Here is a 25,549-nt window from a genome sequence, read left to right on the forward strand (position 1 = left end):
GAGAACTTTGATTGGCTAAGTGTAAGACTATAGAAAATCATTCATACCGCTTCTTACCAGGAGAACAGTAAAGAACAGCAGCTGTTTGTCCATACCCGTTCCAAGTGTGTCAGTTTCCTTGGTAAGTCCTAAGTAAATACGCTGCTGCTGTTCCTGTTTCAGGAAGTGCTTAGACCATACTCCTGGTAGAAAGCAAAGTTTGCTATGCAGATCTACTGATGTCTTATGTTAAGGACTACGTTTTTTATTTATAACTTGATAAACCAGTTTTGTTATTTTATGTGGATGCCTTCATTTGCTAAGTCAATGCTGCATCTGCGATCCCCACCTTTCATAGTCTAGAGGAAGGGCTGCTGCCTGTTGAACTCTAGGCAATGGAGATTTGCAGAAGTTACTCAAAGAAATAATGAAAGCTGCTTACTTCTAGGTAGAGTTCTTAAAGATGACTCTGCATTTTTATCTGTTTTTTTTAAAATGAGTTCAGATTAGTTCGGTCTGAAACTGAAAGCTAAGGCTGGGAATGTAGCTAATAGGAATGAAAATTCCCTTATGGAAAATACATTCCTCCCAGAGAAATTTAGTACTCTCAGAAGAATGGTAATTGGTAAGGATAGCAAAGTGTCACGTCTATTCCCCACCTCCAAGGTACTGTCCACGCAGTACCTAAATTTTTCTCATGAGAAAGGCTAGCGCTTTGAAACACTAAGTAGTAATGAGGGTTTATTGGAGTAACAGCTAGCAGGTCTACAAAATGGTTCATGAAACTTCAGCGTTTATAAGGAAATTATGTAAATTCGATGTCACGCGTTATTCAGTAGTTCTGATTATATGGAAGCGAATGCAACAGCTACAAACCTGCAAGTTGCGAGATGTTTGAGAGTGATGAACGTTCAAGTTGAGCAGTCAGGTAAAGCCTATTCAAATGAAATGTGCGTTACTGCAGTACTCCAAACCCCCATTAGGATGATGAAGTGGAGCCCACGTCTCGTATGTGGGAACTGTATCTGTGGTAAGCGCTGGCTGAGGAGGCTTTAGGTGTAATGGTGGAGAGGTTGGTGTGATGTCATGACAAACGGGAGTAACTTCATCCTTGAATCTAGGTGTGGTATAGTAATGAACAGCAATGGAGACATGATTTCATGTCATTAATGAGACAGATGCTGCAATATTATGCTTAGTTCAGTTCTCAGAATCTTAAGTTCTTGGAAAACGGTATGTAACACAGAGAAGAGGCAGAAAAGTTGAGCTTGGGAAAGCAGGTTGTACAATGTAAGAGTTTCAAATCAGCGTCTTTCTAGTTTGTCTGAAAGTTAGTTGGTGTCATATTTTATAAATTGATTTTAACAGGAACTGACATTTATGCAAAAGACATGTGAAGAACCTATTGCTTAACACTAAAACCATTCACATTTTTAAAAAAGTGAAACTGAGGTCTCAGTGAAGGCAGTTAGCCACTGGAACAACTTCTAAAAGAAGTAGAACATCTGTCCCCTTTGCTTTTGCATCAAAACTGGATTCATTTCTAGGTGGTGTATTCAGGTCTAAATTAAGCCTAAGTTACAGGTCTCTGAACTACAGCGCAGAGAAACCCTCCACAGACCGCATTCTCAAACGAGAAATAAATGCACGTATGATTTTGTTACATATACAAACACATAACATTAGGCATTATATGTTGGTGATGTGGTAATGTGATGGCTATTTAACAATGATCCTTCCTCATCAGGAGAAACAGGATTTCCCTTGTTTGGAGATAGACACAGCTTTGAGGTCGACCCATTTCCTCAGCCAGCTTACATTTTTCTGGACTCTTCCACTTCAGCCATGGCAATTAAACTAAAAAGTAAGCATCATGTCTTTCCCTTTTCACATACACAAGTACAGTTTTTATAAAACACGGAAACAACCAAAGCAAAGCCAGATACCGTTAATGATATTCACAGAGGAGGAATGTCTCACTTAGTCCTCAGAGCAGACTTTAGGCGACAGAAACAGCCAACAATCGCTACCAGTATTTATCCTAGCTAGTGCTAGCCAAGGGGGAACGCCACATTCTGTAAGAGTATCTGGTGATACCAAGGGCCTGCTAAATGGCTTTTTTGCTTCCTCCTTTCATCCAATTCAGTCACCATAATTCAGGAAAACCTGCTCAGCTGTTTTTCTTTCTCAGCATTTGTTATTATTGATTCCATTCCTATAATAAACTGTGCAGTCTGTTAGATAGATTGGCTGCAGTACCCAATTTTTTGTCGCCAGGTGGCAGCAGCGCCCCACCAGCCCTGTGCTGAGCACTGGCCGGGCGAGCACTGGGCCGGGTCTCAGCCCAGTTTACACCACCGGGCCCCGGGAGTGCTCGCTGCGGCTGCGGGGTGCCCTTCCCCCTGCCCTTTGCCCACTCGCAGCCCGGGCATTCACACTTATTGCCTCCGTATGCAAAAGCATCTACGTGCCTCAAGCATTTCAGTCCTTTGCGTATGATGCGCTGTGTTTTGCTGTGGGAAATAGGGGTGCATTTGCTCTGTTTGCATTTGGAAGCATCTGTTGGTAACAGCAAATTTAAATATATATTTTTTTAAATAGAGATTTTGCAGGAGTGCACTTTTTGAGTAGGACAAAGCGAGTGGTGTGAATGTGGCTTAGGAAAAGCTCAACAAGGTTTTCCCCTGCACAAGTAAGCCATTATGAGCTGTTGCACGATTTAACCTCTTGAGTTCACAGCCCTTCCCTGTGATGGGAAAGTGAGCCGTTACCGGAATGAAGGGGTGCAGAGTACGTGGCAGGGCTGGAAGGTGGAACAAGGGAGCGGGTCTTTCCTCCTCCTGCCTCCCTCTCTCTCCCCTCCGTACTCCGGCAGCGGGTACCCTCCCGCAAGGAGTTGCTTTTTGCTCCGTCGCCGTGCCAGCCGGTCGGAGGGGCAGCTCGGTTGCTCTCGGCAGGGCGTCTGTAAGCAAGTGCAGCGCCTTGCAGGGCGGAGTCAGCGGCGGGCCGGGGGGCTGTGACACCGAGCGGCAGCTGCTCTCGGCCAGCAGCTTCGCCTCGGGACCGAGCCCCCCCAGGCAGCCGCTGTGGGCACAGCCCGCACCCCGCGGGCGGCCCCCGCAGAGCCCCGGGGCCGGCAGGCTGAGGGGAGCCCGCGGCGGCACCGAGCCCCGGCCCGGCGCGGAACGGCAGCCCAGCCCCTCCTCGGCCGGCTCCGGGCCGCGCTGCCCGGCGGGGCGGGGCCATGGGGCCGGGGGCGGGGCCGGCGTCGGGCCCGGCCTGGCCCGGCCACGGAAGTCGCGTTTTTTCCGGCCCGCGCGGTGCTATGGAGTCGCTCCGGCGGCTGAGGCGGTTCGATGCCTTCCCAAAGACCCTGGAAGACTTTCGGGTCAAGACGTGCGGCGGCGCGCTGGGTGAGCGGGCGGGCTGAGGGCGGCTGGGGCCCGGCGGGCGAACCCGGCCCCCGCCGTGGATACCGGCCGGCCGGGGGGGGACGTGGCAGGCGGGCGCGCGGCCGGGACCGGGACTGGAGGGGCTGACGGCGGTTCTCGTCTCTCCGGCAGTGACGGTGGTCAGCGGGCTCATCATGGTGCTGCTTTTTTTCTCGGAGCTGCAGTACTACCTCACCGAGGAGGTGAGGAGCGGTGATGGGGCGGCCCCGGTGGCTCCCTTGTTGGCGGCGGGGCCCGGGAGGGGGGTCGGCCCGCGGCGCCCTGCCGCCCCCCCGCCGCCTCCGGGTGCCCGGGCAGCCGCCGCAGCTCTGCGCGGGGCTTTGTCTTTCCCCCAGCCGCTGGCCTGAGCCGTGGCAGGCGGCTGGGGCTGCCGGCCCCCGCGGGCCGCAGAGGCCGCATCGGGGCCTGCGGTAACGCTGTCGCAGGGGGGCGGCTTAGGAGCCTCTTCAGCCCCTGCGAGCGGGCAAGGGAAGGAAAAGAAAGCCGGCGGCGGGATCCCCACCCCTTTCCCCCCACCGATTGATGTCTTTCTTTATAAAGTATTACAAACGGGGGAAGGTGTGGGAGGCAGCAGCTCAGGTGTCTCGCTGATCCTGTGTCTTGACAGTCAGCTCCTGGGCCAGAGCAGCCGAGGGGAAGAGGCCTTTGGATTTGCTTCCCAGTGAAACGGCTCTCTTTTTTTTTTTTTTTTTTTTTTTTTCTTTGTACCTAGGTTCATCCGGAATTGTACGTTGACAAATCAAGGGGAGATAAACTGAAGATCAATCTAGATGTTACTTTTCCACATATGCCTTGTGCTTGTGAGTCGAACTGCTGACTGTGGAGGGATAACTTTTGCACTTGCCGAGGGCCCAGAAGTTTCCATCTGCCCGCTGCTTCCAAGTGCTGCGCTGCTGCTTGGGCAACAGCCGGGGAGGAATTGGTGGTGCCTCGTGGTTACGCAGCCAGGCCTGCTGGGCGCTTAAACCAGCGCGTCCAGTCGGGCAGTATTATTTTTCTACATTGTAAATGAGCCTGAGGCATAAACCCGCTTACATTTCTGTACGGCAGTGTACTTGGTCAGGGAGCTCAGTCGCACTGACAGAGCTGGCACAGAGTTCCCTTGGGACTCCAGACTTGACTGTCTTGTTGAAAGGCTCGAGAGCCTGCTTTGGAAGTCACTTGGCAAGGCACAGCTTTGCCGTGATTTTGGTACTTGAATTCTGACTGTAATGTCAATGCCATGTGTTAGCCTTTCTCCAGAAGTTATAAAAGCAGAATGAGCGTTAAGAATCTGATTACCTTTTAACTAAATTCAAAACAAAGTTGCGGGATGAAGTGAATGGAAGTCCTTCAAGTCTGACTGGGTATTACTGCTATGCATGTTATCCGCCTGTCTACCGATCGTTCCTGCCTCTTGTTCAGTTGTGGTAATTCCTTTGGGTAATGCGTTGGGCTCTAGATGTAGTGAATCTTGACTTCCTCCTGACCCCCCGAGGTGTTACCGGTCTTTGCCTTCCTTAATTTTAAAACGGTGTGGGAAGGCTAGAGAGACTGGAAGCCTCGGCTGTTGTGTGTGGAGAAGCTGTCGGCCTTCTAAGAGAGCATGTAGCCAGCAAGCGCATCGTGGTGCTTCGGTACCGAGCTGATACCACAGGCCTCAATCTTTTTGTGAAAAGAGATCACAAGGAAATGTGCTGATGTTGAAGGGGGAGAGGTGGCGGGGGAAGAGGTAGGAGGCAGCTTTCAACCAATTTTAGGCTTAACTCCTGTGTTCCTGAAAATGGTTCTGGGCTTTGAGGGGTTTGCTTTTGGCTTTTTGCCTTAAGCGCGTCTACCTTTCAGGGTAACGCTTTCTTGGAAGTTGGAAACGGTCCTTCTGGGACACCAAACCAAACCCTGTACCTGGGAGGGCCATTTAGCATGCTGCATTGTGCGTTTTATTCCGTCGGTCACTTGACCCTAGCCGTACACGCTCTCCCAGTTTGGCACATTCTTACCCTGCTGGCTGAAAGATTCTGTCTTTTCACTTCCTCAGCTTGTCACAGGCCATAACACTTGTGTGTTCATAGACCGCTTTCCTTGCTTACTGCTTTCAGATTTGAGCATCGATGCCATGGATGTGGCAGGAGAGCAGCAGCTGGACGTAGAGCATAATCTGTTTAAACAACGCTTGGATAAGGCTGGCAATCGTGTGACTCCAGAGGCCGACAGACATGGTAAGATGCTATTCTGCCATTTGTGGATGGATGCTCTCATAGCCTTTCCATCGCCGTATGCCTGCTATGAGGTTCATGGGAACAAGTGATGGCTGAATTCACAGCGTTTTAAACGCCACAAACTCTTGAAGAGTTTATAGGACACAAATCTATTACACTGGCAGATCAGACAAGCTCCTCTGTGTGTGTGTGTGTGTGTGTGTGTGTGTATATATTATACTCGGTACTTTTGCGAGGCAAGTCTCTGCCTGGTCCCTCTGAAATTGGGACAAGGACTCATTGATGCATTTCAGGAGCAAAGCTGCTGAGTGAACGGGCTTTTCCTACTAGGAATCAAGCAGCTGGTCTGGCAAAACTTGACTTTGGTTGCATCTTTAAATCCTGGTAGGCTGGCAGATGGGACGAGCTGGTTAGAGGAAAGAGCCTCTCTCCAGGGAAGGCTCCGCTGACTTGACCCTTAAGCCTAAGCTATCATCTTACTGCGTTTATTTTGCGTGTGTCAATGCATACCTGATAAATATATTTCAGTTGATATATCAATAAGTTACAAGTTGGAGTAAGTGGTCCTTGGCTACATAAAGCTCTACTCTGCATTTTTTACATGTTATGACTTACTGTTGTACTTCAGTACAAACCGGGAACGATTCTGGTAGTGTTGCAAGGTAATGATAATAGTGTCCCCACTTTGTTTTTCTAAAACGTGAGCTCTTTATTATCTGTTCTGGGAGATAGTGTAGTTCCATGTATTGGCATGAACAAAATTTGCTGATTTGTTTTAACTCAGATTTAACTTTTGTGTTCTTGAAGCTGAAAGACTAAACTAAGCCAAGAGCTGAACAGTGGGTAGGTACAAGAGCTTCTCCTGTTGTCACGGGAATGTGGTGATTATGTTCTTACTATTGTGTCACTTAGCAGCCTTTCTGTATTCAGAGGCTGTGGCGTTACAAATGTAATGTCTCGGGATAAACCCCACTTTTCTGTATCTAATTCTCTGTTAACACACATAGGCCTCCTGCCTTACTTATGTTGCCAGCCTCAACTGGGATTACTCAGTCTGAAGCGATTGCTCTCACTCCTTATATTATCAACACAGAGGAAGAGAAACCTGAAGGGAGCAAACCATCTCATCCAGAAGAGGCATTTTGAAAGCAATCAAGTTCCATTGCATGCAACAAGCAATTTCTTCTGCTGTCTGGAAAAGGGACATGGCTAGTTTGATTTCCATCACCAGTGTGGCATGTTAGATAGGAAGTGTCCACTCATCTTCATGAAACTCTATGGTTATCAGTTTCTATTAGTAACACTTGGTTCAGTCAGTTATTTAAATGGCAACTATATCAGTATTGACTGTTAAAGGAAAAATTTACACAGTCATAGGTACCACTGGGCTTTCTTTAGTCACAACTCAGAGCTGGGCCACCACCCCAGTGAGTGGCAGAGAACCAAGCGATACAGCACAGCTTATATACACTTATCAAACCATTAGTCAACATCTGAAGTTTGTAGCAGTTTCCTTTGGTCCTGTCAGTTCTGCAAATCCATCGCCTGACTGTCCCAGGTGATTCATCTCCTCGGCTCCAGGCTCTGCCTTGGCTCCAGGCTCCTCCTCTGATCGTGATCTTCTTTCTGCCAACTTTAACTCACACGCTCCTTCAAGCGCACTTAGTCTTTGAACAAGCAATTCCTATTCTCATATACTATTTTTTCTAAAAACACTTGTGTTTCTGAGAGCACCTGTGTGCACAAATTGGTCATCTAGTGTTTCTCTGTTCTCCCACTGACTAACTGGCCTGGGTTTTAAACCAGCCTTGGATTAGGGCTACGCTAGGGATGAGGCCTGGTTCTGCCACTTAGCTGCTTCGGCACTTTAAATTTCTTAGTTAAAAATACATTTTCTGTAACATTGACCTTAAATTTAACAAAGCATACCTAAATATTATGGAGTAGTATGTGGAGGCTTTTCCTGATCATAGTTACATTAAAATAGTTAATAGCTTAATGATTTCCGTGGTAGGTTGCATTCTGTGCTGGGATGTCATCTCATTCATTTCTATTGAATGACAATAGAGGATTGGATTTTTTATGGGTGGTTCTTACTGTTTCCTTCCTTTTAACATGAGCGGAGTTTTCCTGTGTCATGTGTCATATCTGCATGCAGGCTGAGGACCATGTTAACAGCAAGAAACTTTGCATGTGGGGTTTCATTTACTGCAGTTTCTTTATAGTATCCAAGCTGTGTGCAGTACCTCTGGGTGCTCTCTGAGACAACTCCACAGGCAGCTACCGATTGCATTCAGAAAGCTGTTACTGGTTGCTGTATCTTGAAAGATTCTGTGTGTTGTACAGGTGTTCTTCAAATGGCAGGAATCATGGCTTTGACAAAGCGTAGGAATTAAGCTGCATTCTTCCTGACACTATCTTTTAGTGTAATTACAGGATCAAAACCCATACTGGTTGAATTCCTATGTGTACTTTCAACTTGTTTGAATGTTGTAAGCTGTAGAAATTAAGTCTCATACCGTTGTTTAAGAATGGGTATATTTTCCTAAAAGTTTTTATTTGCTTGATCATAACTACCATAAAGTATTTGATTAAAGAAGTGGGGTTAATGATTGATTTTCATGCATATTTCATACTTTCTAATTAAAATCTCTTTTTTTCTGTGGCTAATACAGATGTCTTTAATACTCACTTCTGTCCACCTGTTATACTTCCCAATCTCAACAAAGAGGGTCCTGATAACATTTTGTCCCCTCGGCAGTGTCTGACTTATCACCTGCCCCAGCCTTAGTTATCCAAGAAGCCACCTTTTCAAGGCTTGTAAGAGGGTAGTGCAGCGGTACCTAGAGAGTGAGCCTTAGAGGGCTTCTGTAACCCAGCAGACTTGGTCTTGTCCTTCAGGATTTGTGAGTGAAACAGCCTGGTTTTAAGGGGCCTCTTCTAATAAGAACCCATGTTTTTGAAAATTTTAGACATGCAGTTCCTTGGCTCACTTATTCCGAACTCCAAAATTTGCAGACCTTTGGTATTTATTTTGGTTCTTGGAAAAACAAAGGTCCTGTTTGAGTTTTCTGGAGGCATGTCTTGCCCTTTGGCGGGTTTCAGCTGTCACCAGCTCTCATCTCCTCTTTTACGAGTCCCTCTGCAGCCTTCTGCACTTAAGAACATAAAACTCCATGAGTTTGTGCCCCAGCTGTACTGCAGCTGTGCATTCAACACACAGGTGGCACAGACACTGGCAGAATTGTAAAGTCATGATGAAGACAGAAATTCCTTGGAGATTTCTAGTAAGCCAGCGGTTAATGTGTATGCATTGTCAGCATCGTTTTTCTGGAGGACTGAGTGTCAGTTTTCCGCTTGGGAGATTCCCACTCTGATCTAGTTCCACAGCAATGTATAACTGTGTTCCCTACGTATCTTGGGGTAGGATTACCCGTTACGCCCTGTTGTCTGCTATTTAAAATGTTGTTTGTGTAACAGGTCCTGTATCAGTTGCAATTTGCTGTTTGTGTCTGCTTTAGACAAAGTTTTAACAAAGCCTTTGTGCAAGTAACATCTGATCAGCGCTCCAACAAGGCTTTCAGGTGACTGGTTCTTTCTGTGGAGGGTGTTCTTCAGATGACAAATGCTACTCTGCTTGATCTTACTTTGCAGCTCAACAGGTTCTGCATTCTTTCAGGTGAGCTTCGGGTGCAGGATGCGCAGCTTCTGACACAAAATCATTTCATTCATGTGTAGAACAGTTTCTGTGCATAGAGCAGAAGTACAAGATAGTGTTTCTAGACATGCCTCGTGACTTTGAATCCTCTTTTGTCTTAGAACTGGGGAAAGAAGAAGAAAAGGTGTTTGATCCAAATGCTTTGGATGCCAATCGCTGTGAAAGCTGTTACGGGGCAGAGTCAGAGGACATTCGGTAACCTTTACATCTTCTTAGTGCTTGAATCCGTACAGTTAATGTGGCATACGTGGGTTGGGTTTTTTTTCCAAAATGTCTGTGAAGATTTGTGCAATGAAATCCTCCTGGGCACCTGTTCAGAGAATGGTGAGAGCTGTCGTGTTTTAGTATGCCTATGCTGCACTCATGATTGTTAAGAGCATGTAGGGTTAGGTTGTATGTTTTGTCTGCATGCCTGTTTAAGGGCAGTAGCACAAAGATTGTATCTCAGCAACCTGAACCTTTTCTGGGATTATTTGGTGTCCAGAGGGGAGCTGTGTAAATTACTTTACCGTTCTGTGAGCTGTCTTGGAATAAAACCTGGTAATGGCTTTGCCTTCTCGCTTCTGCTGCAGGCTTTGCATCCTTATGGGAGGAAAGACCAGACACCTGTCACTCACACAAACGATGGGTGTCATTCAGTGTTTCTCATTCCTTCTACCTGCAAATTTGTGTAAGAATGGATTTGTGATAGTCTGCAGGTTCGGGACTATCCTTTGCTATTATTGTCTCTGTAGTAATTTACTGAGACCCATCTGTCAAGTTGCATCCTTCCCCAGGGAGAGATGTTTCCATCTTGAGGGATTTATGATTCCAGGCTTCAACTTTTTGTTTTGTCCAGCACAACACGGAACCAAGACAGACAGTTGTTTTTTCTGGTGACCAAGATGTTGTCCAGAGGTAGAAGAGCAATGCAGAAAGTTTGCTGTTAACCCTTCCTCCAATGTTGGCAGTCTTGCCCTAAAAACAGAGAAAGGGAGGAACAGAAACAGGCAGATGCTTTGTTCACATGGGGAAGTTCCAAGATGCTCAGAGATGTGGGACACTGATGTCATTTCTGCAGCAAATTTCTTTGCCGAGGATTGACTTGGCTGTCTGAATGGACAACTAAAGCCCTCTTCAGGCTTAAGCGCTGCATTAAAACAGCTTGTACCCTCGTGCCGAAATCTCAGAAAGTACGTCAGGAAGCTCAAGCTCCTTCAGGAGCATTAGACCACCTTTCAGTGTTTAGTCCCTGATGTTTGCATCATTGATTTGTTGAAATAGGATCCACCAGGGATTCGAGTCCTGAGCTGGAGTGTCTCTATCTCGCTGTAAAGATGAGAAGATGATGCTTATGCTTTTGCAGGTGTTGTAATACTTGTGACGATGTCAGAGAAGCATACAGGCGACGAGGCTGGGCCTTCAAGAACCCAGATAGCATAGAGCAGTGCAAGAGGGAAGGATTTAGCCAGAAAATGCAAGAGCAGAAGAACGAGGGCTGCCAAGTGTACGGTTTCCTAGAGGTCAACAAGGTGAGAGATGGGTCTTGCCATGAGCCTGTTGCATGGTGGTGATGGGCATGAGAAGGCACAGTCGGGGCATTCCACTCCTTTTCCAGCTTTAGGTGTTCACAGGTCTGTATTAACCCCTGGGCTCAGCAAGGTGCTTGTGCCTGTAGAGGGATTCAGTGGGAGAGTTGGGAAAAGCACTGGGAAGGGGCTAATTCTCTGTTTCATGAGGTGGGCTGGATGGAGAAGCTTAGCTTTTTCTACCATCTAGCTAGCGAGTCTTTTTACCAAAGTTTCTGGAGGAGGAGAGGCAGCTTCTTTGAGGTTAGATTGTCCCACCTGCCCTTCTAGTCTCAAAGCAGAGACCACCAGCAGGTGCTGGAGATAACAGTAACCAACAACTTGTCAGCAGAGGTGCTGGAGGGAGTGAAATGTTCCCTTCTTTAGAAAACCGGTGGAAGCAAGACTTGGAGTTGATTGTCAAGGTTGAAGATATTCAAAGAGGTGGTTTTTTGCAACTGGTGTATGAAAATGTAGTACAAGATACACCAGATGTCTATGTAACTACCCTGTCATTTGACAGGTTACCGAGCTCAAAACACTTGGACGTGCAGGTTACATACCCAAGTACGTTCTGGCAGTCAGGCCCAGGCTAATTTTTTTTTTTTAATTCCAAAATTTGGAGGGTTTTTTACATCTTTGTGTACTATTTCTGGAGACAACATTCTTTATTTCTGAAAAAAAAAAAAAACCCAAAACAAAACCAAACCCACCCGTTCACTCATGAAGCCAGACATTGTGATTTGAGCATCATCATGGGTGCTGAACCATTACGGGACCCTTTGTCACAACGTGTGATAGCAAGAAAGATTGAAAGATTCAAAGGGGAGTGCTGTGGGTAGCAAGAGTCCAAGGGTGGGTGTCACTAGGGAAATTTCTGGGGGCCACTGTTAGGCACTTCTGCGCATCTCCATTCTCATCAGGTCCGCAATTAACATATGTGATAGGTTTGCACAGACATCAAAGTTGTAATGTAGCATGTGAGCTTGATGCATTGAAATCCTCCAGGAGAGGGTGTGTATGATTGCTAGTGAGTGTCAGGGAGGACTGACATCTAATATCCATATCCTTTTCGTATTCCAGGTTAAAATTTTAACAGACTTTGTCTTTTGGGGGATATTGGGGGGTTGTTGGTGTTTTTTTTTTGGGGGGGGGGAGGGTTGTGCTAGGTTTAGTGCGTTTTTGAAAGCAGCTTATTTTCATGGATGCATATATAGGACCACTGCTGTTTATTGTATTAAAGGTTTTCTTACCCTACCTGCTCACCCTCGCAGTTACTTTCTCCACCCCTTTTCTGCAATACCTTTTTATTTCATACAGCAGCAGTTAGTTCCCTCCCAGTAGACTTGATTCCTTCTTCTCATTTTTATGTCCACTCAAATACTATGCATAGAGCAGTTGTTGTCAACATCAGTATGTGCTTATGGCTTTCCACATGACTGCCTGTGAGGAAGAGGGGAAATTCATACCTCTTTTAGGACAATATCTGCTGGTGTTGTCACCTATGAAAATGAGTTGCTTATTGTCTGTCTCATTTAAACAAAAATTTGAAAATCCAACCACTGGTATGACTGCTTTATTTATATAGATTCAGGCCTTTTAATGAAAGATTACCATTTCCTGCAGGTAGCTGGAAATTTCCACTTTGCACCAGGAAAAAGTTTCCAACAGTCTCATGTGCATGGTAAAGTATTTTCTTTTTCTGCTTATTGTGACCTTTAGCTTCCAAGCATTTCTGACCATTTCCTTTGAACATCTTTGCATTGCTATCTGTGATAACAGCAGCACTGTTTCAGGGGGGAGGACATTGGTAAAATTTTGTTAGAGATGTTTAGAACCATCAGGAACTAATAGAAAAATGTTTTCTGAAGATGCCGCCACATGGGTGTGGGAGAACATGGAGGAGAATGTGTCTGGGCAGTCTCTCAGCCTCACTTGTTCTACAAAACCTTGCTGCCCTGCAGTAAAACAACCTGGAGTATGGTGTTGGGTCCAGGACCTGAATATCACTATCTCTGGAAGGGATATTTTGGAGGAAAGCTGTTGAGAATTTTAAAGCAATTCAGAACTTTCAGAGTAAAATTTCAGTTGTGAAGGACTTCCTCAGGTATATAGAAATACACAGTGGCCGGAATGACAGTGGTAGTTTACAGAATCATAGAAAGGTTTGTGTTGGAAGTGACCTTTAAAGACCCCCTAGTCCAGCCCCCCTGCAGGAAGCAGGGGCATCTTCAATTAGATCAGGCTGCTTACAGCCCTGTCCAACCTGATCTTGAGCGTTCCCAGGCACGGGGCATCTGCCACCTCTCTGGGCAACCTCCACCAGTCTTTCACCACAGTCATAAAAAATTTCTTCTCTATATTTAGTCTGAATCTACCTTCTTTTGGTTTAAAACCACTAAGGCCCCACTAAAATGTCTGCCCCCATCTTTCTTATAAGCCCCCTTTAAGTAGGGAAAGGCCACAATAAGGTCTCCCCAGAGCCTCTTCTCCGGGCTGAACAACCCCAGCTCTCTCAGCCTGTTCTAGGAGAGGTGCTCCAGCCCTCTGACCATTTTTGTGGCTCCCTTCTGGACCTGCTTTGCCAAGGACTCCGGAGCCAGATACAGTACTCCAGGCGGGTCTCATGAGAGCAGAGGGGCAGAATTGCTTCGCTCGACCTGCTGGTCATGCTTCATTGGATGCAGCCCAGGATATGGTCAGCTTTCTGGCCTGTGAGCACATGTTGCTGGCTCGTGTCCATTTTTTCATCCACCAGTACCCCCAAGTCCTTCTCTGCAGGACTGCTCTGAACCCCTTCATCCCCCAACCTATTGATACTGGGCTGGGGGGGGAGGGGGCGGGGAGGAGTTGCCCTGGCCCAGATGCAGGACCTTGCCCTTGACCCTCATGAGGTCACATGGCCCCACTTCCCAAGCAGAGCACTGGGGGGAAATGTTTTGGAGAGCCCGAACTCCATTTATGTTAAAATGGGTCACGCATGATGTAACTAGCGTAACAGGTTAGTTAATGACTGGTCATTCTCAAGGGGTGCCCTTGAATTTCTCTGGTGCTGCTCTGTAAGATTTGTCACCCTTGCAACTACTCAGCTCACACTTCACATGCTAACAGCTGATCACCGCCATCATCCTGTGCAGGGTTGTAGTAGAGCAGCTACCGGGAGGAGCATCCCTGTCCCTCCCTGTGCATCACTGCACGGTGCCAGCACAAGCATTTGTGCAGCTGTGTGATTAACCTCACTTTGGAGCTACTCTGACTGGAAGAATAGCCTCACATAAAAGCAGTACTTAATGTTTCAGCCTGCTGCATGGTTCTCTGATATGGTTCACCTCGAAGGGAGAGTGGGACAGGAATGGGCCATCGACAGAAAGATGTGGAGACAGGCTGGTTTATTCCTTTGGCAATAGGTCCAGTTTAAATGCCGATCCACCAGAGCCAAGTGCTCTGTAGAACTTTGTTATTTGTTGAAGGTTACCCTGCTGGTGTCTGTGCAAAAGCCAGCGTTCTTGACATTTCACTGACAGCTAAGCCACTTAACTCTTGCCTTAACTGCAGATAGTATTGCAACATGAAACAGGGTGTTGCTGCTAGCCATTAAGAAAAACGGCACAACGTAATACCAAGGCCGCTTCTCCCTTTTTTCCTTTCTCTGGCCACCATTTCACATGTATTTCCAAATTTTTAGTAGGAATTTCTTTTTTTAAATCCAAAGGAGTTCCTTGATCCAGTTGCCAGCGCAGGCACGCAAACCACTGTGTTTGTATAAGAGACAGCAACAAGAGTATCTGAAGCCAGTGCAGCTCTGAGCTCTTTATAATGCAGAGCCGTTGTCTTAATTCCAGTGACTGCAGCCTTAGTTTCTGAGCATTGAACATTTTAACTGTGAAATGGAAGGGCCTTTCCCTAGATCAGAGCATTAGGAGGAGTATAGTTTAGGCTTAGCATTTCCTTTTTCTAACTGTGTGTTCTCGGTTCTGCATGCATATCTCTTTGGGTTTAGTAAGGGGTTTGTATAAATGCAGATAAAGCTTCTCGTGTTTTATTGATAGATGTTAATGGAAAAAAACTGAGTTCACAGCACACTCATGCTGAATAAATGTTTTAAAGGAGAGACTAGTTCTGGACAGTTCTTTAGTGTTCTGGCCTGTCTTGTGCTAGGCTGTGTATCAGAAACCCTTCAAGGGAGCAGCATTCCTGAGCTTTGTTAATTGTGTAGTAGCACTTGGTGATCTGACTCCACCAGCTCCTAAATAATAAATAGCCCACGATTTTTGAAGCGTGATTTTCTTTGCAAAGGTGAAAGCTGAGGTCTGGCTTCCTGACCAGTGTTAAAATGCACCATGGCCTCTGGCTGCTTTAAGATGATAGTGTGACTTCAGACGAACCTGGTAGGAGCAATACTGAAATCAAGTTTTAAGTTACATTTTCATCCTGAAACTGATGCTTCTGGCATTACATAAAGTAATTTAAGTAGCCAACCAAAAGATATCAGTTGCCTCCCATTGCCCCTGTTTTCCAGCTGCCTTTGGGTGTGTGTGCTGCTGCTGGCATTGTCACCTTGCTGTATGCAGGAAGAGCAGAGAGAGGGCAGGCCAAACACCCCAAACCCTGGCACTGGTAATAGTCACCTTGGTCCTACCAGTTGTTTGCAAATATCCTGCTCAGGCTCTCCCTGCAAAGACTTTCCCTTTCCCTGTGTGTTGTCTGGGCAGCTGTAGCAAGGCTGATTGATGGGCAGAGCCGCTGGGAATTGCTAAGATGATGATAATTTCATTAGGGCACTTGCTCAGTTGTTAGTTTAGATCTGTTGTGCCTCTGTGTTTTACAGTAGTTAGAGAAGTTTTGTGTATCAGTTGGTGACAGAGATAACAGTGAATTTTTCCTCCCTTGCCCCTGGGGTCTTGTTTTTGCTGTAGATTAAGAACACATTCAGATAAAGACCAAAATACCTAATCTGAAGTAACCCCAAATTAGATACTTTCATTCCGTGTAGCAGTGGCTAGTCTATGTCACATGGAGAATTGCAGCAGTTTTATTTATCATGTGCCCTACTGCAAGCAAAAGAGAAACCCAGGTGATTTTCATGTCATTTTAGATCTCGGTGGAAATGAGAGGAGCTCTCTTATAAGCTAGAATAAGGTAAACAGATATGTTTGTTATCACAGTGTGAACTATATTGTTAAACTGTTCTTCTGTTACAGTTCACGATCTGCAGAGCTTTGGACTTGATAATGTAAGTGTTCCCAAGATAACGTTCTAGTTTTCTTGGTCTGTTTTCCTTCTGGATTTCCCTCTCTTTGCCACATTAAGATCCTAGTGTACTGATCCCAGATGGATTTGGCCTTACGAGTCTGAGCAGAACCTAGCACCTGCTTTCACAGAGGGCTGTGAAGGATGGTCTGGGACATCTGCATGTTGCTTGGCAAGCCTTTTCCCCTCTTCCCGAGACTGCCTTGCTCCTTAGCTATGCTCCCCAGTTTCCTGAGGCTGATATTTTCACAGCTGCTTCTGGATCTGGGAGGAAAGCAGATGATGCCCATACCAGTGCCACCAAGGCAGCTGACAGCATCGTGCTCCTATGGCAGGGAAAGCAGTAGGTGCAACAGCCTGTGCTGTAGGTGGAGGGGAAGGGCACTGGCGTCTGTGTGTTTCCAGCAGGAAAAGGAGAAAGTCCACATCCTGGAATCTCCCATGAATAAAAAAAGAAGAGCAAGTATGTCAGAGTTTACTGGTAGGATGTGCAGAGTAAGGGAGGACCTGTCTCTTTTCCAGAGCTGCACTCAGAAAAATATACAAATAATTAACTTTAAGCTTCTTACCTTGCCCCTCGGGTGCTGTGCAGTTGTTTGAGTTATTACCATTTCTGTTTCAGATCAATATGACGCACTACATCAAACATCTTTCATTTGGAAGGGATTATCCAGGCATTGTGAATCCTCTGGATGGGACAGATGTCACTGCACACCAAGGTAAAAGCCATCTGAGAGAAATCTCTTTTTAAGTGTCTATATTCATAAGTGTTACAAAAGAACAGGAGTGAAGTTCCCAGTCAGTCCTAAACAAGAACCCTGACATGCCTAAAACATGGACTCCTCCACCTTATGCTCTTTCTGGAACAGCTGCCTCCATTCATCTGGAACAAATGTGCCAATGTGTTTTGATTCTGTGACCTTTTGGAAAGATCTTTGTTTTCGGTGTTCATGGCCTAATTGGTAGTTGCTGGAGAGCTGTGGTGTCTGCCTGACCTTGATCTACCTGACAGTAACAGCCAAACAGCTGCAGTGAAGTTGAAATATTGCTCATCTTTTCTATAGCTCCAGTTTGCTGGCTTGAAAAGCAAAGGCAATTCTCTCCTCATGCTACTGCTGCTCAAACTATAATATTGGCTTATTGGCACAAGCCTGCTTATGTGCATTTTCTGTGAAGGATCCTGACTGTATCACTTTATACACCACTGCAGAAATTTGTTATTTTTTCAGATCTGCTGAAGTCTGCAAAGTTTGTCTTTGCAGGTACTTGGGGTGCTTTTATATAATAAAGCTTGGAGGAAGAAGTAGTTTGCTTTGAGGTGGTGGTAGGTAACCCTACCGGAATCTGTTCTTTTAAATTTTCCAAATTCTTGAGGAATTAGGATTGAAGACGTGCTTTGGAAAAGAAGTGGCAGAAGTAGGCGGCAGGTCAAATTTGTGTTTATTGCAGACCAGCTAAAGATATTATATATGGCAATTATTTCTTCTGTAGAAATAGATGGATAATCTTCTTTAGGGGATTTAATAGAAAACAGGTTTTCAAAGTGACTCCTGCCTTCCATTATCCTTAAGAGAACTGAAGGAACAGGCTGGTCTGAGGCAGCAGCAGGAGTTCTCATCGTATTTTTTTCCTCAGTGATCCAGATCTTCCTTTTCATCTCCTGATATGGTAAAACCCATGCTTCTACAGCCATAAACTGTAGCGCTAATTGAAGTTAACAGAGGACGCTTGTTTAGAGCTGGTGTTTTCTTGGGGCCATGCTGTTGAAATAAGGGGTTTTACATGCTAAAATAAGAATTTTCAAGAAGTTTTCTGTAGAAAGTTTTCCATTTCATCGAGGCCAACATGCCAGTAGTTTTGGTTTTGGTTGGAACAGGAAGATTTGCTTTGGCAAAAGGAAAAGTCATGTCAGAGATTAACTTTATTGTCCTCGGAAGCCTCCAGTTGCTGTTGTGAAGAAAGATGTTCCCTGATGAGTCGAACAAAACCAGTTTGTGTCTACCTAACCTGTCAGTTAAGCTTTCAAGCTCTTCACTGGTTATTAATTTTGTCTCTGTCTTTGCTTATAGCTTCCATGATGTTTCAGTATTTTGTCAAAGTGGTTCCCACGGTGTATATGAAAGTAGATGGTGAGGTAAGTACCTTTTTTTCTCTATTGTTTTGGCAAGTGAGCGAAAGCCTTCAGACTTTCTCCTCAGATTCTGACACTGAGCTTATCTGACCTCTGGTAGAAACAACGCAACCTGTTTGACTTTCTTCATATCACCACCTGAAGCAAGAATAACAGTTTCTATGGTATAATGTTATCTGTAATGTTGCAGCCGTGATGAAACAGATCTTAGCCTCCTCCACCACACCTAGATCAAGGTGACCATGCCATTCTCATCACGTTCCCTCATGAATCCCTTGTACTGCATGCTCAGAAGTCAAAGCAGCAAGGAGATCCTAAAAATGCTCTTTGGAGAAAAACCCAAGATCAGGCTTGTTTCCAATTTAAAAACTCTTCCACAAGAGGGTGGCTAGATTTCCAGCCCTGCTTTCAGAATGTGTCCTTCTCTGGGGACAGGTAGGATAAACAAATTACCAGGGAGGTACCAGGGTGAGGCGGAAGACCCTGTGAACAGACACAAATTTATGCTCCCTTCTGAAGCCAGCCTGAGGGAGCGGAAGGAACTCTGATTTCTCTCTTTCATTTGTTTTGGTTGCCATCATTCTGCAGTATCTCAAGAGTTACAGAGAACCTCCTTTTGGTAAAAAAAACAAACCAAAGTTATTATTTGGGCCCCCATAGTCTTAGGGCAGCAAAGTGATGTAAACTGTTACGTTTCTTTTGCAAAGAACACGCCAATAGAGGCAGCAGCTCTACTTTTGTGCAGACTTCACTACCAGCGCTACCCAGTGTACTTACCTAAAGCTGTGAGGAAGAAACAGGTGCCACATGCTCTAGTACCTCTGTGAACATTCACTACAAGATGGCTTAGCTCCCTAGCTGTCTCCCAGGTTTTGGTTGCACATCTGCTATGCTGCGTGAGTGGCCCGTGCCCAGCTTTACTTTAACCGTGAACCAGTTTCCTCTGAGGTGAAACCCAGGCCTGGTTCTAGGGCTTGTTCAGTGCACAGACAGATCTACATGTGGATGAAACTACGTCAGAATTTTATTCCCTTGTGCTACACACACAATTTTATAACACTGTGCAAACCACACAGCACCGGGAACCCTTACCACCTCAGGCTCTTCGCCCAAACTTGTGCCACTCTCTGGCATGTACCACATATACTGCACGTCCATGCAGCCTGTGTTGCTTGAGGCACTCTAAAATGTAAATCACCAGTAGGTTATTACCCATTATGTCAGAAGCCGCATAGGAACCACAGGTCTGAGGAGGCACATGGCCACTGTCGATACAATGCAAGCATTCGAGTGAAGTTATTGTAGGGCCACGTGGGCAGAGCAATCTAACAATCCATTGGAAAAGTAGATGTAGTTTGTATTTCTTCATCTGCCCTAAAGACTGAAACTGTTTGCAAGACTCGGTACTCATGTGATGAATCCTTATTGTGGGCCCCTCTTTCTTCAATGCCCTGTCTAGAAAGGACCCATCTGTTCTCTCCTGGAAATTGGGTGGAAGTTACTTGCTATGAGGTGATACTGGGAGAACCTACATACCATGTTGGAAGCTCATTCTGCTTGGATTCGATGTTGGATGTTTAAAATTCCTGAATTTTAAATTCCTGTGGATGATTAAAATTCCTGAAGTACAAAGGACAGTTAATCAGTGCCCTGTTTTTATGGCCACCTCCCAGCATACCATGGCTTCTGTTTCTCTTGATGAAATCTCACATTGTACTGTAGAGCTGTTGTTCAGTCAGACTTCTGACAAAAAACTTGCTTTTTATGGTAACTATGGTTCCAAGTGTGCTGCCAGATGTGTACCAGGGCGATGTTATGCATTCAGTAGCTGGAAGCCCCAAATGTGGAATGTGGTAAAGAAACTGGATAGTATCTTTCTCAGTTTGGATCGTAATTTGTGTCAGATGGCTTATTAGGGATGATAGAACATAATTCCATTTTACAGAAACCCAATTTATTTGCTGTAAGAATAGGACTGTTAGGAATATGTGGAAGAACAGCAGGGTGCAGAGGAACGCTGCAGAATGATCTTCACTTATATAAAGATGAGCAGTCTGTGTCCTTCTGTAGGCCTGGCACTCCCCTGCCTTTATGGATTAATTCCTTTTTCCTCACTCGTGTGTGTGTGTGTACTGAAGCGTGCTTAAATGGACTACGATTTGGTAGAGGATGACATGGACTTGGGGTTGAGGTCAAGAGGGACAGCTTATGCTATTACTTGCCAGCAGAGACCAAAACAGTCCAGCCTGGAGACTGATGCATCACTCATTCTGTGGGCTAGCTGGGGCTTTAACTGGTAGCCTGTATTAAAGATAGACCTGATCCTGATGATGCTTTTTACAACTCTTTGTAACCGGTGTCAGGCCCTCAACAAGTGAGTGGGCAGGGCTTCAATGGTGTGGTTCATTGAGCTCATATAGTAGCCTTTCCTATTCCTTGTTAACAAAACATTTGCTGTGTTTGTTTCCTGCTAGGTGGTAAGGACCAACCAGTTTTCAGTTACACGACATGAGAAGATAGCCAATGGTCTACTAGGAGACCAGGGTCTGCCTGGGGTATTTGTGCTGTATGAACTTTCACCCATGATGGTGAAGCTGACAGAGAAACACAGGTAAGAGACCTTTTGGTCCATTTCATTCACTCTCCATTGATTTTGTCATTTTGCATAGCTTAAAACTCCATCCTCACTTAGGCACGATGGTGCAAGTGCCTTGAAAGCCATCTAAGCCCCTTCCCAGTGAGTGGAGAGGAAGAAGCACTCCCAGACGCGCTTACTCTCAGTGTGAACATCTGAAAAGGATTGGAGTTTTTCTGATATTACCAGAAACTTTTATACTAGTATCAAGATGAAGTGAATTGGTGTACTGAGCAGAAGTCTGATATAATGGTTCTCAGTTCAGACTAATTTCCTCAGAGTCTTTTTTTTTTTTAATGGGAAGATGATTTATATAGCATACGCATCTCACCAGCACCTACAGCAGCACCCACACTGATCAAAGCTGGTTACTTACTCTGCATTTTCTGCATGTCATAGTCGGTATGGAACCTCTTTCTTCTTTCCGAGTCCTCTGTTAATCACAGGCATGTAGTTGCAGGGGAATGGAAGGGGTTGCAGCTGTCCAATATTTTAGGATCATAATGAGGGACAGCTGATGTCTATACCTTAAAATGTATTAACATGTGCTTAGGGATTTAGTTTTTGTGTTACAGCAGCTTGCTGTACATTCTGCCTGTGGGAATGGATAAAATCTTGGTGATTAAAAGTCCATCTCTAGGTTTATAAATACAGAACTTGCCTCCTAGTGTAGCCATTGAGCTCCTTAGAGCACACTCCTTGAATGCTACTCAATGCTGCTCAGTAGAAGTATCAGTGACAAACTATTCTGTAACCGATAGGGGTTATTTAGTTGTTAAATCTGTTAATCATCAGGTCTTAATAATTATATAATGCATACTTATCTGCTATGATGAGCATTATGATAATTATGAATTAGGTTTTATTAGTTAATTGTTACTTATCTGACATAGGGTATCTCAGCTCATGTTGGTTGTTCAAATTATTTTCCTCTTTCTAGGTCCTTTACACACTTTCTCACAGGAGTGTGTGCCATCATTGGAGGCATATTTACAGGTACTGCACCTTTCAAGCTTTTTTCTTTGTAAATTGTAAACATTTGCCATCTTTTTCTAAAATCTGCATGGCTGATAATAAATCCCTGTGTGATGCGGAGAGATGATTTCAGACTTCAGGAGGTGATAGAGCATGTTCTGTAGAGCCATGGGTGTGGCATCAGAGTATAATTAGTACTGCTGATGAATCAAGATGCTGTGGATGATGTAAGACCTATCATAATATTTCACTTTGATGCTCTAAAGGACATTTTGTTTTCAAATAATGCAGTCTTTCACATACCGTATGAATATATCTGTACTGTGTTTTTGGCCAGCTTGGGTCTGTAAGCCGACAGTTGCTTTCATGTGGAACTAAAGCCAGTAGACCCTGTGAACCCAGGTTGCCGTGAGCATAGCCATCTCAAGAGGTCTCAGAATGTGTTCCCAGACATAGGAGCTCCAGTGAGTGCTCTGCAGGGACTAAAAGTAGCCCTCGCAGCTAGATGGGGTCCTGTAGGAGAGGCTGTTCCTGCACAGCCGTTGGAGTGTCTGGGCTTCATTCTCAGTGTTGGCTTCTGAACAGCTGATCAGTGTCTGCTCAGCTCCATGTGTGTGACAGAGCCCAGCCTTGGTCCAGCCTTGCACTCCAGGTAATAATAACCCAGGGTGTTCTGAAACAGTCATAGATGTTCACAGGGCTGTGAAGGGCCAGTCTGCAGATATGGTCAGCAGATCTTACTGGACCTAAGAAGTCAGCTTCTGTATGTATCACATAACACCTGTATCAAAAAATACCTTTATCTGCAAGGTTCTCCTGTTACCTGAGGTGTCACAGTGCTCCATTAACCTGATACTATTAAGCAGAATTTCTGTCTATAATAAATGTGGTCATATTTATTTCTATGGCTGACTCAAGGAGAGGCTTTCAAAACTTATTTTCATGACAAATGCAAGTGCCCTCTAGCACTGATCAACTTTGACAGCCAGTTCGTGTTGCCATATGCCATGTTCTGAGTCTGTATTTTAGAGGAAAGATGAAATGGTGGCCAAGAAAGCCAGTAGCGGCCTGGCTTGTATCAGAAATAGTGTAGCCAGCAGGACTAGGGAAGTGATTGTCCCCCTGTACTCCTGCAGTGGTGAGGCCACCCCTTGGATTCTGTGTGCAGTTTTGGGCCCCTCACTGTAAGAAGGACATGGAAGTGCTGGAGCTTGTCTGAAGAAGAGCAATGAAGCTGGTGAAGGGTCTAAAGAACAATGAGGAGCAGCTGAGGGAACTGGGGGTGTTCAGCCTGAAGAAAAGGAGGCTCAGGGGAGACCTTATTGCTCTCTACAGCTCCCTGAAAGGAGGTAGTAGCGAGGTGTGGGTCAGTCTCTTTTCCCAAGTAACAAGTGATAGGATGAAAGGAATGGCCTCAAGTTGCACCACGGGAGGTTTAGATTGGATTTAGATTGGAGGAAAAATTTCTTCGCTGAAAGGATTATCAAGCATAGGAACAGGCTGCCGAGGGAAGTGGTTGAGTCACCATCCCTGGAGGCATTTATAAGTTGTGTACACGTGGCACTTAAGAACATGCTTTAGTGGTGGACTTAGCAGTGTTGGTTAATGACCAGACTTAAAGGTCTTTTCCAACTTAAATGATTCTGTTCTGTTCTAAAGAACTCAGCTTAGCTGTGTAACAGGTTTTGTGCTACAGGATCGAATTTATTCCACAGGTAGAGAGAATTTCAGGGCAAGACAACCACAAAAGGCAGTCATCTGAAGTGTCACTCAAAGACCAGATAATAAGGCCAGTAATTCTGTATTCTACAGTAATAAACAGAAGACTCAGTTCCCGTTCTAGTGGCTACTCTTTATATAGCATTGAAATGTGTGTCTTTGTGTACGGCCAAGTAATCACTTACTTATTCCTTAGACTGAGGTGTTGAATAAAAGAAAAAAGATGACTCTTCATAAAAGCACTGAAAATACCTTTGCTCACTGGCACCCTGTGTTCCCTCCCATGCAGGAGTTTAGGGTTCCAGCCCTGTGAAAGCTGCCCCGATGGATGCGGGGTTGTCTGGGTTTCATGGTGCAGTAGACTCTTTGTAAACTTTTCTGTGGTCCCAAACAAGCACTGAATTAATAGGCTCCTTCAGGGCTGGAGAGATTTGGGGAAAATACTGCAGAGAGAACTAAAGGCATCGGTTTGTTTTTCTTTGTGTCCTTGGAGGGTAAACATTGCAGTCTTTGATAAATGATGTCCATCAAGGGCAGCATCAGGTAGGGTAGCTTATTTTTAAGGATACTGTGAAATGACCAAGAAATGGGAAACATGCCCTTGGCAAGCTGGGTCAGTGCAATAACATGGCATAAAGCGCTCAACATCAGCTTCCTTTCCAAATTTATTTCATTCATCAGTAAGCATATGTGACTCAGCCTGTCTCTTTTTTACTTCTGTAAGAAAGGTCTTTTTTTTTCCATAATCACCTCTGCCCTGCAAGCTGGATCTTATCTGTCCTAATGAGCTGAGGTGGTTATTCTTCTGAGCAGTAGCTGTTTTCTGTTGCGGGGGAACTGGAACTCCTTTCCACTAACAGAAGGCTTTGTGTTTTCTTTCCCTGAGAGCTGTTCTCTCTTTGAGGCATGTCTGGCTTGATCAGTCTGGTTTTTTTCCTTTTAGTCGCAGGACTGATTGATTCCTTGATCTATCACTCGGCACGTGCCATCCAGAAGAAAATTGAACTAGGGAAGACAACATAAATAAGCAATGAGCTCACTCGGCAAAAAGAAACCCCAACCCTCTTTAAGGAGAACTAAACAGGTTTTTTGAAACACAAGTGATCTTCTGAGTACACAAGAGAAGAGGTTTGGAATTACCAGATAGCCCTGACTGCTCCTGCGTTACTGTCCCATCATTCTTTGTTTGGCATTAATTTCAGAATGAACTGCCTGAACCTTGCTGCTATAAAGATTAGCTGTCTTGTCTGGCTTTGCAGACACTTCTGTAAAAACCCTTTTGTGCCAGGCCATGTTCATCCAGTTCTGCCCCCTGCCCATCCCCCCACCCATCCCCCAAAAAAAGAAATGCTGGAGATACTGCATTCTGTTTGCCTCCAGGTATAATGTACTGTATTGTCATGAGACCTGGAATGGGTTGAATTTGCCATCAAATACGATTCCTAGCCAAGACCATGTAGCTTTTTTTATCTTAATGTTTCTGAGTGTGCTGATGCTGTATACCAGACCTCTGTGAAAATGTGCTGAATCCCACACGCTTTCCTTCCAGCTCTCCTGGGCAATGTGATGAGACCTAGCACCTGAGATGTGCTTACTGTACCATGGAGCATTGCAGCTGCTCCAGATTGCTGCTCTTGTGAAAAATGCAAGTTGATGTTTCAGAAAAAAAAGGGTTTGGAGTTTTAATTTTTAAATCTGATTGTGTTTTTCACTTCCCCCCTGTTTGTATTTTGAAACAAAGTCCATCCTCTGTCTGTTTTGGTAAATCATTTAGAAGAAGAATTAAATTATTTAAACTAACCCTGGTACTGAATTGGAAATTATAATTAAAAAACATACCTGCATTGTGGCAAAATACGTAGATACACTATTTGTGGTGGGTGGGTTTTTTTCTTTTTAATGATCTACACAAGTGAGTAAAGTGCTTGGTATGTGAAACTATATT

General features: G+C 45.1%; 1 protein-coding gene and 1 long non-coding RNA gene across 5 annotated transcripts; one reads left to right on the forward strand and one right to left on the reverse strand.

Annotated features, from left to right (window-relative positions):
• The first annotated feature begins 3,228 nt into the window (after window positions 1-3,228).
• Window positions 3,229-25,265, forward strand: LOC119149687 (endoplasmic reticulum-Golgi intermediate compartment protein 3). Of its 4 annotated transcripts, XM_037391246.1 has the most exons (13): window positions 3,263-3,392; window positions 3,543-3,613; window positions 4,144-4,231; window positions 5,510-5,629; window positions 9,449-9,542; window positions 10,693-10,858; window positions 12,521-12,578; window positions 16,096-16,127; window positions 16,767-16,863; window positions 18,214-18,278; window positions 20,750-20,886; window positions 21,851-21,906; window positions 24,548-25,265. In XM_037391246.1, exons 1-13 carry the CDS (start codon window positions 3,305-3,307, stop codon window positions 24,625-24,627), a joined length of 1,152 nt encoding a protein of 383 aa, XP_037247143.1. In that variant the 5' UTR covers window positions 3,263-3,304; the 3' UTR covers window positions 24,628-25,265. The 4 variants fall into 4 exon arrangements, with proteins under 4 accessions (XP_037247145.1, XP_037247143.1, XP_037247144.1 ...); XM_037391248.1 differs by lacking the exon at window positions 3,543-3,613 and having other exon boundaries at window positions 3,229-3,392; window positions 24,548-24,627; XM_037391247.1 differs by lacking the exons at window positions 12,521-12,578; window positions 16,096-16,127 and having other exon boundaries at window positions 24,548-24,627.
• Window positions 4,238-19,674, reverse strand: LOC119149690. Its single transcript, XR_005104836.1, has 3 exons — window positions 19,664-19,674; window positions 13,199-13,202; window positions 4,238-5,075 (listed from the first exon to the last, which is right to left on the reverse strand). It is a non-coding gene; the product is annotated as an uncharacterized LOC119149690 (long non-coding RNA).
• Window positions 25,266-25,549: the final 284 nt, after the last annotated feature.

The sequence above is a fragment of the Falco rusticolus genome, chromosome 6 (genome assembly GCF_015220075.1).
Source record: "Falco rusticolus isolate bFalRus1 chromosome 6, bFalRus1.pri, whole genome shotgun sequence".
Classification (NCBI taxonomy): Eukaryota; Metazoa; Chordata; class Aves; order Falconiformes; family Falconidae; genus Falco; species Falco rusticolus.

Excerpts from the sequence above, each read along its gene's own strand:
- LOC119149687 (XM_037391246.1), top strand. The coding sequence starts at position 3,305 with ATGGAGTCGCTCCGGCGGCTGAGGCGGTTCGATGCCTTCCCAAAGACC. Across the intron at positions 4,232-5,509 it reads TCCACATATGCCTTGTGCTT|ATTTGAGCATCGATGCCATG; the intron begins GTGAGTCGAACT and ends TACTGCTTTCAG. Across the intron at positions 16,128-16,766 it reads AGAGCTTTGGACTTGATAAT|ATCAATATGACGCACTACAT; the intron begins GTAAGTGTTCCC and ends TTTCTGTTTCAG.